General features: G+C 44.1%; 1 protein-coding gene across 1 annotated transcript in view; it reads right to left on the reverse strand.

Annotated features, from left to right (window-relative positions):
• Positions 1-3,812: 3,812 nt before the first annotated feature.
• Positions 3,813-18,213, reverse strand: part of LOC134949975 (dentin sialophosphoprotein-like) — a 75,833-nt gene continuing 61,432 nt past the window's right edge. Inside the window, exons 2-5 of the mRNA XM_063938653.1 lie at positions 8,050-8,163; positions 7,711-7,971; positions 7,461-7,598; positions 3,813-7,351 (exon numbers count right to left, since the gene is read on the reverse strand). Coding sequence (XP_063794723.1) covers positions 3,813-7,351; positions 7,461-7,598; positions 7,711-7,971; positions 8,050-8,163 — 4,052 coding nt within the window. The remainder of the gene's footprint in view (positions 7,352-7,460; positions 7,599-7,710; positions 7,972-8,049; positions 8,164-18,213) is intronic.

Consider the following 18,213-nt stretch of genomic DNA (forward strand, 5'->3'; position numbering starts at 1 on the left):
AGAGCTAAAAGATGTGCTGGTTACACCTTTAACAGAATTATTTAACCAGTCACTAAATACAGGTGCTATTCCAGAGGACTGGAAAAGAGCAAATGTAGTTCCACTGCACAAAAGTGGAAGCAAGGAAGAAGCAAGTAACTACAGACCAGTAAGCCTTACATCAGTAGTAGGGAAAGTAATGGAAAAACTATTAAAAGAAAGAGTAGTGGAATATCTTAAATCAAACAACTTACAGGATCCAAAACAGCATGGATTTACTGGTGGGAGATCATGCCAAACAAATCTTATTGACTTTTTTGACTCTGTGATGAAAATAATAGATCAAGGGGGAGCTGTAGATGTAGCATATCTAGACTTTAGTAAGGCATTTGACACTGTCCCACATCGCAGACTGCTAAATAAACTTGAAAGCCTGGGGGTGGATTATAAATCAGTTAAATGGATAAGAACCTGGTTGCAGGACAGGAAACAGACAGTCGTAGTTAATGGAGTGCAATCTATGGAGGAAAATGTTACCAGTGGAGTACCCCAGGGATCTGTACTTGGTCCAGTTCTCTTTAATATCTTTGTTGGTGACATTGCAGATGGTATTGAAGGGAAGATATGCCTTTTTGCAGATGATACAAAGATATGCAACAGGGTAGACACACCGGGAGGGGTCAAACAAATGATTAATGACCTAGGTAGGCTTGAGAAATGGTCAAGAACGTGGCAACTACAGTTTAATGCTAAAAAATGCAAAATCATGCACTTGGGTCTCAAAAACCCAAAGGCTAAGTATAGTATCAAGGGTACTATAATGGAAACTACTGAGGAGGAAAGAGATTTAGGAGTCACTATTTCAAGTGACTTGAAGGCAGGAAAGCAATGCAACAAAGCAATGAGAAAGGCAAGTCAGATGCTTGGTTGCATAGGGAGAGGAATCAGTAGCAGGAAAAAAGAAGTGAGAATGCCACTGTATAGGTCATTGGTACGGCCCCATCTGGAATACTGTGTCCAGTTCTGGAGACCCTATCTCCAGAAGGATATAAATACATTAGAGAGTGTACAAAGAAGGGCAACTAAAATGGTGCATGGCCTACATCACACAATTTACCCAGAAAGACTAAGAAATCTCAATATGTATAGTGTGGAGTAGAGAAGGGAAAGGGGGGACATGATAGAGACTGTCACATATATCAAGGGTTTTAACAAAGTCCAGGAGGGAAACATTCTTCATATGAAGAGAAGTAATAGGACACGAGGACATGCACTGAGACTGGAGGGGGGGAGGTTCAGGGGAAATATAAGGAAAAATTACTTCACAGAAAGGGTAGTGGATAAGTGGAAAAGTCTCCCATCAGAGGTGGTAGAGGCTAAGACTGTAGAGCAATTTAAACATGCTTGGGACAGGCATATGAATATCCTTACAAAGAATTAAGGTTAAAAAAGGGTTGAGATTGCCTAAAGGATAAAATAAAAAAGGGGCAAACTAGATGGGCCAAGTGGTTCTTATCTGCCGTCAAATTCTATGTTTCTATATTGGCTCTAGATATGTAGTGACCTGGACATTATCAGTGGCCCGCTAACCCCTGATGATTACGTGTCCAACCTGCTGGTGGATAATTAATGGAGCAATTCACCATTGTCTATAAATGACAACACGTAATATATAGGATGGCACAGTATGAATGAGTGTGTATATATATATATATATATATATATATATATAATGCAGAATCCCGACAGCCGTCATCCCACCCACCGGCAAATCATATGTATTATATGTTTTATATGTAATATATGTATGTTACGGTCAGCACAAAGGGACTCATTCCGACCTGATCGCACACTAGGTTTTTTCGCTGTGGTGCGATCAGGTCTAAACTGCACATGCGTATGCACCGCAATGTGCAGGCGTGTCGTATGGTACACAGCGGATCGTTGCTGAGCGGTGGATTTAACGAAGAATCCATTTGCACAGCCGACCGCAAGAAGATTGACAGGAAGAGGGCGTTTGTGGCTGTCAACTGACTGATTTCTGGGAGTGGTTGGAAAAACGCAGGCGTTTCCAAGCATTTGCAGGGCGGGTGTCTGACGTCAATTCCGGGCCCGGACAGGCTGAAGTGATCGCAGCGGCTGAGTAAGTTCTGAGCTACTCAGAAACTGCACAAAACTTTTTTGTACCACTCGGCTACACATGCGTTCGCACACTTGCAAAGCGAAAATACACTCCCCTATGGGCGGCGACTATCTGACCGCAGTGCTGCAAAAACGCAGGCGTGGCTGGGCGAACGCTGGGCGGGTTTGTGACGTCAAAACAGGAACTGAATGGTCTGAAGTGATCGCAAGCGCTGAGTAGGTTTTGAGCTACTCTGAAACTACACAAAAATTTTTTGCAACCCTTCACACTTCTGCTAAGCTAAAATACACTCCCAGTGGGCGGCGGCATAGCGTTTACACGGCTGCAAAAACTAGCTAGCGAGCGATCAACTCGGAATGACCCCCCATGTCTGCAGCCAATTCATCTACCGGTATATATTTGGATTGAAGGGAGGAAACCCATGTATGGGGACAAGCCCGCCCGGGGACACACTGCGCTCGATGGCGGGATTTTGACTGTTGGGAAATCATACTGAATCAGACTGGACTACATATGCTTCAACCAAGCCAGTCTTTAGGGGTCATTCCGAGTTGATCGCTCACTAGTTATTTCCGCACACTCCCTGAAAACTGTCAGTTGCCACCCAGAAACACCCACTTCATGTCAATCACTCTGCGGCAGGCAGTGCGATTGAAATGCATCGCTAGACCCTGTGCAAAATGACATCGTTCGTTGTGCCCGTACGTCACGCATGAGCATTGCGCCGCATACGCATGCGCAGAACTGCCATTTTTTAGCCTGATCGCTGCACAGCGAACAAATTCAGCTAGCAATCAACTCGGAATGACCCCCATAGTGTGTAAGTGTGTGCGTGTACATGTGTTTGGGGCAGACTAGATGGGCCGGGTGGTTCTTATCTGCCGTCACATTCTGTTTCCCTGTCATCCTGCCGGTTAGGAGGGAGAGAGCCACAATTAGCTCCGGACCACTTACTGTATAATGTCTGCTTCTGGCTCTCCCAGTATATTTCTGCAGCAAGTTGTAGTTTTATCCCAGTTACTGGTGGAAACAGGCTAAAGAAAGTAAGTAATAAAAAAGATCATTATATCCGCATTAATCACTGAGAATGTAGCAGAAAACAATCTGGCATAGTACATCCCTGGAATCATAATACTCAGCCATGGGGAAATGCACAAACACTGGTACATGCTTCTAATTCTCCACATGGATGTGACAAGCGGCTGTGCTCCTGTGTCAGCACCTTTGTGTCAGCGCCCCTGTGTCAGCGCACCTGTGTCAGCACCCCGTGCCTGTAACACAGTCATTTCCACATCCGCAGAGAAATAAATCCACAGGGAAGAGAGAGCCCGGCGGCTCCTAACTGTACTCTGTACTATGCCTCACCTGCCTCACCCCACCGCACGTCTCTGCTATGGCCCTGCCACCGGAATTTGCCCCTGACTCTTCTCTGGCCACAAATTCACCTTCACCCAAAATGACAAAGTAGAGATGTTCCTCGCAGAGCTGGTCTGGTCAGTAACCAGTGGATACCTCATGGCATTACAATGTAACAATCTCTGTAACATGTGGCGATGCAGGTATGAGCATGCAGATATCTACTCTGTCATTTAGGGGGAGATGTATCAAACCTTCTAAAGATGGAAGGAGGAGAAGTTACCCATAATCACCATTATTATCATCTTTATCACAATCATTATCATCAAAACCATCAATCAACATCACCATCATCATCATCATCATCATCATCATCATCATCATCATCATCTTCTCTGTAATCATCTTTACCTTCATCATCTTCCCCATAACAACTACCATAACCATCAACATTACTACCACCATCATCTTCTCCATATCTATTATCATAACTATCATCATCATCATCACCATCACTGTAATCATCTCTACCTTCATCATCTTCCAAATAACAACTACCATAACCATCAACATTACTACCACCATCATCTTCTCCATATCTATTATCATAACTATCATCATCATCATCACCATCACTGTAATCATCTTTACCTTCATCATCTTCCAAATAACAACTACCATAACCATCAACATTACTACCACCATCATCTTCTCCATCTCTTTTATTATCATTACTATCATCATCATCATCATCATCATCACCATCACTGTAATCATCTTTACCTTCATCATCTTCCAAATAACAACTACCATAACCATCAACATTACTACCACCATCATCTTCTCTATCTCTTTTATTATCATTACTATAATCATCATCATCATCACCATCACTGTAATCATCTTTACCTTCATCATCTTCCAAATAACAACTACCATAACCATCAACATTACTACCACCATCATCTTCTCCATCTCTTTTAGTATCATTACTATCATCATCATCATCACTGTAATCATCTTTACCTTCATCATCTTCCAAATAACAACTACCATAACCATCAACATTACTACCACCATCATCTTCGCCATCTCTATTATCATTACTATCATCATCATCATCACCATCACTGTAATCATCTTTACCTTCATCATCTTCCAAATAACAACTACCATAACCATCAACATTACTACCACCATCATCTTCTCCATCTCTTTTATTATCATTACTATCATCACCATCATCATCATCACCATCACTGTAATCATTTTTACCTTCATCATCTTCCAAATAACAACTACCATAACCATCAACATTACTACCACCATCATCTTCTCCATCTCTTTTATTATCATTACTATCATCATCATCATCACCATCACTGTAATCATCTTTACCTTCATCATCTTCCAAATAACAACTACCATAACCATCAACATTACTACCACCATCATCTTCGCCATCTCTATTATCATTACTATCATCACCATCATCATCACCATCACTGTAATCATCTTTACCTTCATCATCTTCCAAATAACAACTACCATAACCATCAACATTACTACCACCATCATCTTCTCCATCTCTTTTATTATCATTACTATCATCATCATCATCATCATCACCATCACTGTAATCATCTTTACCTTCATCATCTTCCAAATAACAACTACCATAACCATCAACATTACTACCACCATCATCTTCGCCATCTCTATTATCATTACTATCATCACCATCATCATCACCATCACTGTAATCATCTTTACCTTCATCATCTTCCAAATAACAACTACCATAACCATCAACATTACTACCACCATCATCTTCTCCATCTCTATTATCATTACTATCATCACCATCATCATCACCATCACTGTAATCATCTTTACCTTCATCATCTTCCAAATAACAACTACCATAACCATCAACATTACTACCACCATCATCTTCGCCATCTCTATTATCATTACTATCATCATCATCATCACCATCACTGTAATCATCTTTACCTTCATCATCTTCCAAATAACAACTACCATAACCATCAACATTACTACCACCATCATCTTCTCCATCTCTATTATCATAACTATCATCATCATCATCATCATCACCATCACTGTAATCATCTTTACCTTCATCATCTTCCAAATAACAACTACCATAACCATCAACATTACTACCACCATCATCTTCTCCATATCTATTATCATAACTATCATCATCATCATCACCATCACTGTAATCATCTTTACCTTCATCATCTTCCAAATAACAACTACCATAACCATCAACATTACTACCACCATCATCTTCTGCATCTCTTTTATTATCATTACTATAATCATCATCATCATCACCATCACTGTAATCATCTTTACCTTCATCATCTTCCAAATAACAACTACCATAACCATCAACATTACTACCACCATCATCTTCTGCATCTCTTTTATTATCATTACTATAATCATCATCATCATCACCATCACTGTAATCATCTTTACCTTCATCATCTTCCAAATAACAACTACCATAACCATCAACATTACTACCACCATCATCTTCTCCATCTCTTTTATTATCATTACTATAATCATCATCATCATCATCACCATCACTGTAATCATCTTTACCTTCATCATCTTCCAAATAACAACTACCATAACCATCAACATTACTACCACCATCATCTTCTGCATCTCTTTTATTATCATTACTATAATCATCATCATCATCACCATCACTGTAATCATCTTTACCTTCATCATCTTCCAAATAACAACTACCATAATCATCAACATTACTACCACCATCATCTTCTGCATCTCTTTTATTATCATTACTATAATCATCATCATCATCACCATCACTGTAATCATCTTTACCTTCATCATCTTCCAAATAACAACTACCATAACCATCAACATTACTACCACCATCATCTTCTCCATCTCTTTTATTATCATTACTATCATCACCATCATCATCATCACCATCACTGTAATCATTTTTACCTTCATCATCTTCCAAATAACAACTACCATAACCATCAACATTACTACCACCATCATCTTCTCCATCTCTTTTATTATCATTACTATCATCATCATCATCATCACCATCACTGTAATCATCTTTACCTTCATCATCTTCCAAATAACAACTACCATAACCATCAACATTACTACCACCATCATCTTCTCCATCTCTTTTATTATCATTACTATCATCATCATCATCATCATCATCATCATCACCATCACTGTAATCATCTTTACCTTCATCATCTTCCAAATAACAACTACCATAACCATCAACATTACTACCACCATCATCTTCGCCATCTCTATTATCATTACTATCATCACCATCATCATCACCATCACTGTAATCATCTTTACCTTCATCATCTTCCAAATAACAACTACCATAACCATCAACATTACTACCACCATCATCTTCGCCATCTCTATTATCATTACTATCATCATCATCATCACCATCACTGTAATCATCTTTACCTTCATCATCTTCCAAATAACAACTACCATAACCATCAACATTACTACCACCATCATCTTCTCCATCTTTATTATTATCATTACTATCATCACCAACATCATCATCATCATTATTAATATTATCATTATGACCACAATCATTCTTATCACCACCATCCTCATTATCAAGACCAACCCCATCATCACCATCAATATCCTCATCACCATGACCATCATTTTCACCATCTTCCTCATCATCATAATCGTCATCCTCATCATCATACTCCAACTCATCATCATTACCACTATCCTCCTCCTCATCATCACCACCATCCTCGTCCTCCTTATCATCACTACCATCTCCTTCTCATCATTATCCTCCTTCTCATCATCACCATCCTCCTCATCATTATCATCCTCCTCCACATCATCACCACCATCATCATCCCAACCCTCCTCCTCTTCTTATCACCATCCCTGTCCTCATTATAACCATCCTCATCATGATCACCATTCTCCTCATCATCAACCTCCTCCTTACCATCACCCTCTTCATAATTATCCTCATCATCACCACCATCCTCATCCTCCTTATCATCACTACCATCTCCTTCTCATCATTATCCTCCTTCTCATCATCACCATCCTCCTCATCATTATCATCCTCCTCCACATCATCACCACCATCATCATCATCCCAACCCTCCTCCTCTTCTTATCACCATCCCTGTCCTCATTATAACCATCCTCATCATGATCACCATTCTCCTCATCATCAACCTCCTCCTTACCATCACCCTCTTCATAATTATCCTCATCATCATCATCACCACCACCACCACCACCACCACCATAGTTATCCTCCTCATACTCATCATCATTATTCTCCCCATCGCCATTTTCCTCCTTACTATCATCATCAACATCATCCTCATCATCACCATCCCCCTCTTCATCATCATCACCGCCATCACCATCCTCCCCTCATCATGATCATTCTCTTCCTTACCATCACCCTCTTCATCATTATAATTCACCTCCTCATCATCACCACACCATACCATACTCCTCATTATCACTATCGTTATTCTCCTCATAATCATCATCGGTATCCTCCTTATCATCACCATAAATATTTTCCTCGTCATCATCATCCTCCTCTTCACCATCGTCCTCTTAATCATCATCATTCTTATCATCACCATACTCATCAGATGGTCGCATTGGATGCTTTGTTCAGATGCACAGGGTCAATAAAGATGTGCTCGGTAACATATTTTTACTGTAATCAAATTGAATTATGGCTGCAGAAGCACTTCCTGTATAACAAGCACTTCCTGTATAACAAACCCTTAATGCATGACAAAATAAAAGGGCCACATATAGCATATATCTACTGCACAATGAACTTCACTCAAAAGGAAGTACAAGTTCTCCAGTATGAAAATATATCTTCTTTTAAGCGCTAGTTACAGAATATTGTCCTATAATTAACACTATGGGGTTGAAGTATAAAGCAGAGAAAAAAGTGCAGAAGTGGGCCAGTTCAAACGTTTCCCATAGCAACTAATCAGCATTGAGGTAGCATTTATCAGATATGTTTTATTAAACATTAGATACTGTAGAAGCTGATTGGTTTATATGGGCAATTTTCACTGCTTAATAAATCAACCCCTATATTTTTTGGTTTTATTAACTGGAACTATTGTATTGCTACAGGAACCTTGCAGAGCAGCCAGTCTCATCAGGTTAGAGCTCCTTGAATGGTAACTCTTTGGATCTGGTGCCCTTAAGCCCCTCACACAATATATATCAGGAAGTTTTTCTGAGATATTTGGGGATTAGCGTGAAGATCTGGATGAAAAGCACAAAAGGAAGCTGTTAAAAGCCATTGACAAGGGCGTAGCTACCAATAGGTACAGGGAGTGCAGCGCTGTGGGCAGGGGCGTTTCTACAGAGGAGGGGCCAGTGTGCACCGCACCCATTGCACTCATTATAGAAACGCCAATGGCTGTGGGTCCTCTTCCTGTCACTGTTATATGTGTTATATACATATTTCACCATTTGGTGGTACATAGGGCCCCTTACAAACTTTTCCCTTGGGGTCTACAATATATCTAGTTATGCCGCTGACCCTTGATTTAGTAAAAGGTGCATGAAGGGGAACTCATTCTAATAAATACATCATTTTGATTAGCGATGAGCGGTCTGGAATCCTAGGAATCCGGACCGCTCCAAACAGCAGGGATCTGAGACCACTTGAGACACAGCGTCAAGGCCGAACGTCATCCTGCCAGCGATGGAGTCTTGAGGAACTTGGAATTTAGATAAGGCGCTGTGGCCGGGACGCGGCGCTATTTCACACTAACGCACGCTGCTGAAAGCTGCACTGTACACTGCTGTAGGGGCTGTACTGAGACTCCGGTCTCACAAATTCCGGTGCTGTGACTGTGTATAAATGAGCACACTGATGAAAGCTGTGCTATACTCTGCTGTAGGGCTGTAATGAGACCCCGGACTGTGACTGTGCTGTGACTGTGTATAGGGGGCACGCTGCTGCAAGCTGCGCTATACTCTACTGTAATGCTGCTGTATGCTGTGCTGTAATCTGCTGTAAATTGTACTGGTTGGTGCGCTTTATTCTAGTGCGCTTTGTTCACATGCATCTATAAGCCATGTGATTCACACAGAACCGAGCTGCAAGTTTAAAAATAAAAGTATATATGTACTGGTTGGTGCGCTTTGTTCATGAGGATCTATAAGCCCTGTAATCCACGCAGCGATCTGCAACTTGACAAATAGATAATGATCATTTTAGAGAAGAGCAAACAAATACTAGTGCAGCAGCTGCTGCCACCAGTCATGATGACAATGCTAGTCCAGCAACGTCATTGTACCACAAATATGTGGACAAGAGGTAATGGGCAAAGTAAACAATACATGAGTGTGACAACCCACTGGGTGGGTGAATTGCCTCCATCAGCAGCAGAAGTAGTACCTAACAAACAATGCCACCTTATTCAGAAGCAGGCTACTATGTGTATCACCAGCTTCAATAAGAGGCATACCGCTGACAACCTCTTAGAAAAACTAAGGGATGTCATAGCAATATGGCTTACCCCACTTGGAATCTCCTTAGGATTTGTGATATCTGATAAAGCGACAAATATTGTGAGAGCATTACAGCTGGGTGAATTCCAACACATCCCGTGCTTTGCTCACACGATCAACTTAGTGGTACAGGGATTTTTAAAAGATGACAGGGGCGTGCAGGAGATGCTGTCTGTGGCCTGAAAGATGTTGTGACATTTTTGGCATTCAGCAACAGCATGCAGGAGATTGAAGCACCTACAAGAACAGTTCAATTTGCCCCATCATCAACTGAAGCAAGAGGTGGTAACAAGGTGGAACTCACCCTATATATGCTTTAGCGGATGGAGGAACAGAAAAAAGCCATCCATAGCTATACAATAAGCCATGACATTGGGAGAGGGGGGTATGTATCTTAGCCCAGTGCAGTAGAGAGTACTTTCTGTCTTGTACAAGGTGCTCAAACCCTTTGAAGTAGCCGCCTGTGAAGGGAGTTTCAACACTGCTAACTTATGTAAGGTGATTACCCTAATTAGGCTATTGGAAAATCAGATAGAGAAACTGAAGGAGGAGATTAAACAAATAAAATCCGCAAAGTATGCCAGATTTGTAGATTAAGTCTTTTTTTGCTTTGTGAGGACACAAGGTTTGCCAATATCTTGAAATCTGATCACTATATTTTAGCAGCCATGCTTAATCCTAGGTTTAAGTCAAATGCTGTGTCTTTCTTTCCAACTGACCCAAATCTTAAGAGATGCAAAGAGCTCCTGGTGATCAAGTTGGCAGCTCAAGTGATGCATGGTGCTATGACGTCTCCTCATTCAGTTTCTTCAGCAGCAGCCAGAAAAAAAACTCAACTTTCCCAAAAGAACCAGTGGTGATGCAGATAAGTCAGGAAAACATTTTGACATCTGGTTGGGTCTAAAAGAATTGCCCAACATTAGTGACACCTCTATTGTAACTCCATCTGATACGATCACCATCCAAAGAATGGTAGAGGATTATTTTCATAGCACCGTACAAATAGGCATGTCACACAGCCCCTTTGAGTACTGGAAGGAAAAAAAAGGCAATTTGCAGGACCATGTACAAATTGGCTTTGCATTACTTAAGCTGCCCACCCTCCAGTGTGTACTCAGAGAGAGTTTTCAGCACAGCCGGGAACCTTGTGAGCAAACGTTGTAGGAGGTTACTTCCTCAAAATGTGAAAGAGATGATGTTCACCAATATGAACTGAAAATTCCATATGGAAGACTCTTCCTAGCAATTATGTCTAAGTACAGAGACTTCAGTAATGGTGGATTCCAGTATAGATGAATTAATATTGTGTGAGGGTGATGTACACACTGATGAGGGTGAGGATGGCAATGACGATGACATCTTGCCACTGTAGAGCTGTTGCCTTAAGCCAATTGGTAGCTTGTTTTGTGGGGGCCCAAACAAACCAAGCATTTCAACCTCAAAAGTGTCAGTCAATATCGCTGAAGTGCTTGGTTTGTTAAACTGTGCATGTCCTTTTTTATATCCACTATAAGGGTGAGTGGTAGGGCCCAAGAACAGTTCCATCTTGCAGCACTTTTCTGCCACTGCTGTGTGGCAGTGTTTCATAGATGTGCTATAAACTGCCGTGTGTTTGTGTTGCTGCTCTGTTGCTTGGTAACCATCCAGCTCACTGCAGTCTTCGGCTAATATTGGTGAAAACAATATTGTGAGCTGTGAGGTGGTCAGAATTGTTGGAAATGGTTGGAAATTAATGTTATTGAGATTAATAATATAATACTATAGGAATGAATAAAGGCCCAAATTATGTGATTTTAGCTTCTTTTGTCAGTTTTTGAAAAAATCGAAATCCAAAACCTGTCACGGTGGTTTGGCAAATCCGAATCCAAAGCCGGACGATGAATCACAGCCAAATAAAGCAAAAATGGTCCGGCGCACATCTCTAGTTTGGATGACTGTCTTCATTTAAGCAACTCTATTGTCTGCTCATATTGGTTCAGGACAGAAATATCTTCCATGCGCGCAATCGCATATCATCTAATGAGATTCTCTCACTGGACTCTAACCAGCTGCCTGACCTGCAATTCATTAGAACGCAACAATATGGCACCTGGTTCCAACGCCAGCAAATATTTCTCTCTCTCCCAAAGGCAAGGGCTGTATCTCATTTTACAGCTCACATTCCATACAAGAGGGAAAAGACAGAGTATTTGGGCGATAAGTAAAACTTCCCTTATATGGATACTTTAGCACTGGAATATAATTCCTGGTGTCAGTGCGGCTGGATAAATTAATGCGGGCCAAATTTAAATATGCCAATTTTGTTCTAGACCCGGGTTTGCGGGAACGTGGCTTCGTCGCCGGTTGGTAGAATTTCACAGTGACGTTCAGTTCATTTTACACAACGTTTGTTTTTGAATGTATTATTATTTACAGACGCAATACATTTGCAGGAGTTTGGGCCTGCTGCCGAGATGCACGTTAAAAATGCATTAATTCACCCACCATGTACGCCTGGGTTTCTATTGGTCATCATCACCATCCTTGCACCCTGACCTTATCATAGGTGCAGGAGAAACGCATCCAAGCGGGTGAATGTCCCTTACGCCCAGCACTGCACAGCCCACACTTGTGAGATCGCACCCTCGCGTAGCTTTGCCAGAGTGAGAACGCTCGGCAACCAGGCATGTAGTCAACTGTTCAGCATCCGCATCGGGTCAGTTTACTATGCGGCGCTATTCAAAGCGGCAGAGTCTTTGGCAGGTTAGGCTGCTGGTTTTAAAGGGACAATTCTATTCACTACGACCCGCTCTGGCCACAGCGTCAGGGGGCTGTATACCTGATATAGCGTAACGCAGGCATCCTAAGGCGAGCTCGGGGGAAGGGGGGACAGAGCCGTCCAGCAGAGCAGACGGGTGCATGGAATATAATTGCCATATTAATTACTAGTGGCCATAATCCTGAAGACGCGGCAGCTGTGAAACGCGCTGCATGGAAGATTTACCCATTAGGGAGGCGTGGTTTCCATGTAGGTATTTTATACAGAAAGAGCGGGTGGATTTGCTCTTATCGCTCAGGCCCATTGCCACCTGTAATCACCCGCCATTGCCACCTGTAATCACCCGCCATTGCCTCCTGTAATCACCCGCCATTGCCACCTGTAATCACCCGCCATTGCACCTGTAATCACCCGCCATTGCCTCCTGTAATCACCCGCCATTGGCACCTGTAATCACCCGCCATTGGCACCTGTAATCACCCGCCATTGCCTCCTGTAATCACCCGCCATTGCCACCTGTAATCACCCGCCATTGCCACCTGTAAACACCTGCCATTGCCACCTGTAATCACCCGCCATTGTCATCTGTAATCACCCGCCATTGTCATCTGTAATCACCCGCCATTGTCACCTGTAATCACCCGCCATTGTCACCTGTAATCACCCGCCATTGTCATCTGTAATCACCCGCCATTGCCTCCTGTAATCACCCGCCATTGTCATCTGTAACCACCCGCCATTGCCATCTGTAATCACCCGCCATTGTCATCTGTAATCACCCGCCATTGTCATCTGTAACCACCCGCCATTGCCATCTGTAATCACCCGCCATTGTCATCTGTAATCACCCGCCATTGTCTCCTGTAATCACCCGCCATTGCCACCTGTAATCACCCGCCATTGCACCTGTAATCACCCGCCATTGCCTCCTGTAATCACCCGCCATTGCCACCTGTAATCACCCGCCATTGCACCTGTAATCACCCGCCATTGCCTCCTGTAATCACCCGCCATTGGCACCTGTAATCACCCGCCATTGGCACCTGTAATCACCCGCCATTGCCTCCTGTAATCACCCGCCATTGCCACCTGTAATCACCCGCCATTGCCACCTGTAAACACCTGCCATTGCCACCTGTAATCACCCGCCATTGCCATCTGTAATCACCCGCCATTGTCATCTGTAATCACCCGCCATTGTCATCTGTAATCACCCGCCATTGCCTCCTGTAATCACCCGCCATTGTCATCTGTAACCACCCGCCATTGCCATCTGTAATCACCCGCCATTGTCATCTGTAATCACCCGCCATTGTCTCCTGTAATCATCCGCCTTTGCCACCTGTAATCACCCGCCATTGTCTCGTGTAATCATCCGCCTTTGCCACCTGTAATCACCCGCCATTGTCTCGTGTAATCACCCTCCTGTAATCACCCGCCATTGCCTCCTGTAATCACCCGCCATTGTCTCCTGTAATCACCCTCCTGTAATCACCCGCTATTGTCTCCTGTAATCACCCTCCTGTAATCACCCGCCATTGCCACCTGTAATCACCTGCCATTGTCTCCTGTAATCACCCTCCTGTAATCACCCGCCATTGCCTCCTGTAATCACCCGCCATTGTCTCCTGTAATCACCCTCCTGTAATCACCCGCCATTGCCTCCTGTAATCACCCGCCATTGTCTCCTGTAATCACCCTCCTGTAATCACCCGCCATTGCCTCCTGTAATCACCCTCCTGTAATCACCCGCCATTTCCACCTGTAATCACCCTCCTGTAATCACCCGCCATTGCCACCTGTAATCACCCGCCATTGTCATCTGTAATTACCCGCCATTGCCACCTGTAATCACCCAACATTGCCACCTGTAATCACCCGCCATTGCCTCCTGTAATCACCCGCCATTGGCAGTTGTGGGCAGGGGATGAATATCTGACCATGATGCATCTGGTTATAGAGAGGTCTATTTATCAAATAACATTTAAAGGTGTTTTCAGGGGGTACCTGAATATTAAAGATATTAAATATCTCCAGATGTACCATGGAGGGGCCGCAGGAGGTGCCTCTGATATCTGCCGCAGTACCACCATTTCCTGCAGCAGCCGCAGCCCCCATAGCTTTCTATGGGGGGATGCAATGCTGTCAGATTTACTTAGCTGGAACTTGGACTCGGCAGCTGAAGATGGCATTAGCCCGCTGTGGCCCCCGGACGACACTCCGCAGGCTTTTCCGGGAGAGGGATCTTCCTTTGCTGGCCGATCCCACGTGTGCTGAGTGATGTCGGCTCATGCACAGAGGGCCAGTTAAGTGATCGAGATTGTATCTTTTAATAATTACGCCCCATAATCATTTCATCCAAACCCTGCGGAATCCCCCCCCCCCTCTCCCTCCTCTGTCATGTGTATAAGGGGGAAGGTTGTGGATAGGACGCTATTTATTACTCTCGCCGAGCCTGGATCATGGATCTGAGTGATGATGTCTCTGAGCATTTCCATCTGACTTCCCCAGAACCCCTGAGATCTGGCCGACCTGACCCCACAGTCCAGTTCCCTAATCCCGGGCAGCCCCATCTCTCTGCCTGGAAGTGATAACATCCTCATCTTGTACCGAGAGCCTGCTGGGATTTACAGTGCCTGCGTCTGCAGAGCGTCTAATGTACAGGTGTGTTCCCCAGGTGTATATGGCCCCATGTACTACACTATGCCTCACTCCCAAAGGGTTAACAAGAGGACATCGGAGCATTTCCACACAGCCTACAAGAACCACGAGCAGGCAACCTACGACTCGACAGATATTGTGGTAAGTGGCCCAACCGTTACTATACAGAGGTCAGTCATCAGATAGTCAGGCTTTGGGTCAATTTGTGATGATTATCCAAGTAGAACTTGGTCCAAGCCTTCAGATACTACCTTCCAGTCTGCTGTAACTGTGCCAAAGAGCTGACACTTTGTAGCTGTCTGTAGATGCAACTCTCCACCATGTCAGCAAAATAAGTAAGAATAAATGAGCGTGTACGGAATTATACACTATATAATGTGTACGTTGCTGAACACGTATCGGAAGAAGAAGGATAATTAGATCCAAAATCTGAAGCTGAATGAAAAGGAAAATCCCATAAAATCCAAATGACAGCAATGGAGGCTCTCCTGGCGGAAGGCCCCTATGACGCCAGTTGTTTTGCGCCATGTTGTGCTGTAAATCACCAGGCGCTAGGTCTTGTGCGGCCTTTGACCCTGGTCTCAAGCACCCACCATAATAACAGCCGGCAATGGGAAATGGAGCAAGATGGACGCCGTGACAGGAAAGAGGATGTGTCCTTTGTCAGAAGCGGAAGTGCACATATGGAAGACGTATCCTAGCACCTAGCATACGATGGGGCGAGGGCGCACTAATGGTAGCTACTAAAATAAATGATCGTACAGAAGAATATATAATATAGGTGAATATACGCGCTTGTTTCTGTGCCCGCAAAGTGGGGGCAACATACCCCCGATTTCTGTCCCAGTGCGATCGGCGGTCATTCTCCGATGGGCAGTCATAGGGCGAGGCGGCCAAATGTCAGTCTGCGCAGTCAGGTCTCTGGTCTCTCAGTAGTTTATTGTATTATAGTTACCGTGATTCCACCGCTGGTATAGAACCGTGAAGGCGGTTGGCACATTCAGCCTTGTCAGTCGCGGTTCTCGGCCTTTATGACAGACCTGGACTCTATTAAATTATCCCCTTTGGTTTATAAGGGTCTCAGGTTCCAATTGTAGCTGATCACATTCAGATTGCCACCAAAGAGTAACGACAAGAACTGGAAACACATGGCAGCAAATAGGATTTTATTACCCGTTCTCTACAGCTGCACTTTTATTACGCTCGGCTGAGCCGGTTACAGCAAGAATGTGACTATATTACAAATAATAAATCTGTGGCACAGCGCGCTCTATATTATATGGATACAAGATTTTATATTTTATATATATATATATATATATATATATACACGGTTCCCTCCATGTTCCCTCAGAGCAAGACACATTAGGCCTAAGTCATGTTTGTAGGCAATGGCCGATGTTCACGCAATGGATCGATTATCGGCAGATTGCGCATGTGCTGTGATCACACTGCGCATGCATCAAGGTGCCGCTGCCATCCCGCCCGCAGAGAGGATTTCATGGCAAAGCGACTGTCAGGAAGTAACTGGAGGTGATAATGGGGTAGGTTGGAAAAGCGCCCAGTTTTGGGGCGTGTAACTGCTGTCGGCTGCGAGCTCTTACGTGCAAAAACATGGCACCGGTGTCGCTACTGCTGTGTCCAGTCTGCTAGTGCTTAGCTATAGGCCGACGTTCCTCGCTATTGCAGATTGCCTACTTTTGAATTCTACCCTGGAGAAGAGACACTGCGGGGAACTTCGTTGGGCGGGGCCAGACGCTAACATCATTAAGCCCCACCCCCAAATCATGAAAAATGCATGGATTTGCAGGTCCATGGACAAGGGGGCGGGGCTAAAATTAGGTGTTTCGTGTCATTTTAGCCCCTCCCCACAGACACCTGAATGCCGCAGATTATCTCTCCATCCTGCCCCCTTCACTAGGGTGCGGGCAGGATGTGGAAGATCTGCCTACTCTTACCCCTCCAAGCTTCGTGAGAGACATGCATACATTTACACCTGCATCAGATCCTTCCTTTCCTCACACAACTTATTGCCCCCAAGTCAGAGCGTCCCAATTGTAGCAGCCAAGCAAGTATGGCGGTGCGGGGCGGTACTGCATACTGGTAAGAAATTGACAGCCAGTACGCAGCACAGCCGATCCGTCCACCTTGCTGGCAGCCATGGCGGTGTGTGAGGGGAGGAGAGCGCAGCACGCGTCTTTCTTGCCCCTCAGTGCTCATCCGGTCTCCGGTGGCATGTATCTCAAACACAAGTGCCGGTTCATTAGCCAATCAGAGCTCGCAGACCGGCAGTGGCGACTCCTGATTGGCTGCTGGATTGTGAGCTTTAATTGGCTCATGAACCGGCACCTGATTTGAGATACCTGTTGCTGCCAGAGACCAGACGAAGGGGCAGGGGAGGCGCGCGCTAAATTCATCTCCCCTCAGACACGCACAGCATCAGCCGGAGCAGCAAGCAGCGGCAATGGTGAGCAGCACTGTGGGGGCATATCTGGCACTGTAGGGGAATAAGTGTATCTGGCACTGTGGGGGCATATGTGCATCTGGCACTGTGGGGGCATATGTGCATCTGGCACTGTAGGGGCATATGTGCATCTGGCACTGTAGGGGAATATGTGCATCTGGCACTGTGGGGGTTATGTGTATCTGGCACTGTGGGGGCATATGTGTATCTGGCACTGTGGGGGCATATGTG

Source organism: Pseudophryne corroboree, chromosome 8 (assembly GCF_028390025.1).
Source record: "Pseudophryne corroboree isolate aPseCor3 chromosome 8, aPseCor3.hap2, whole genome shotgun sequence".
In the NCBI taxonomy this organism is placed as follows: domain Eukaryota; kingdom Metazoa; phylum Chordata; class Amphibia; order Anura; family Myobatrachidae; genus Pseudophryne; species Pseudophryne corroboree.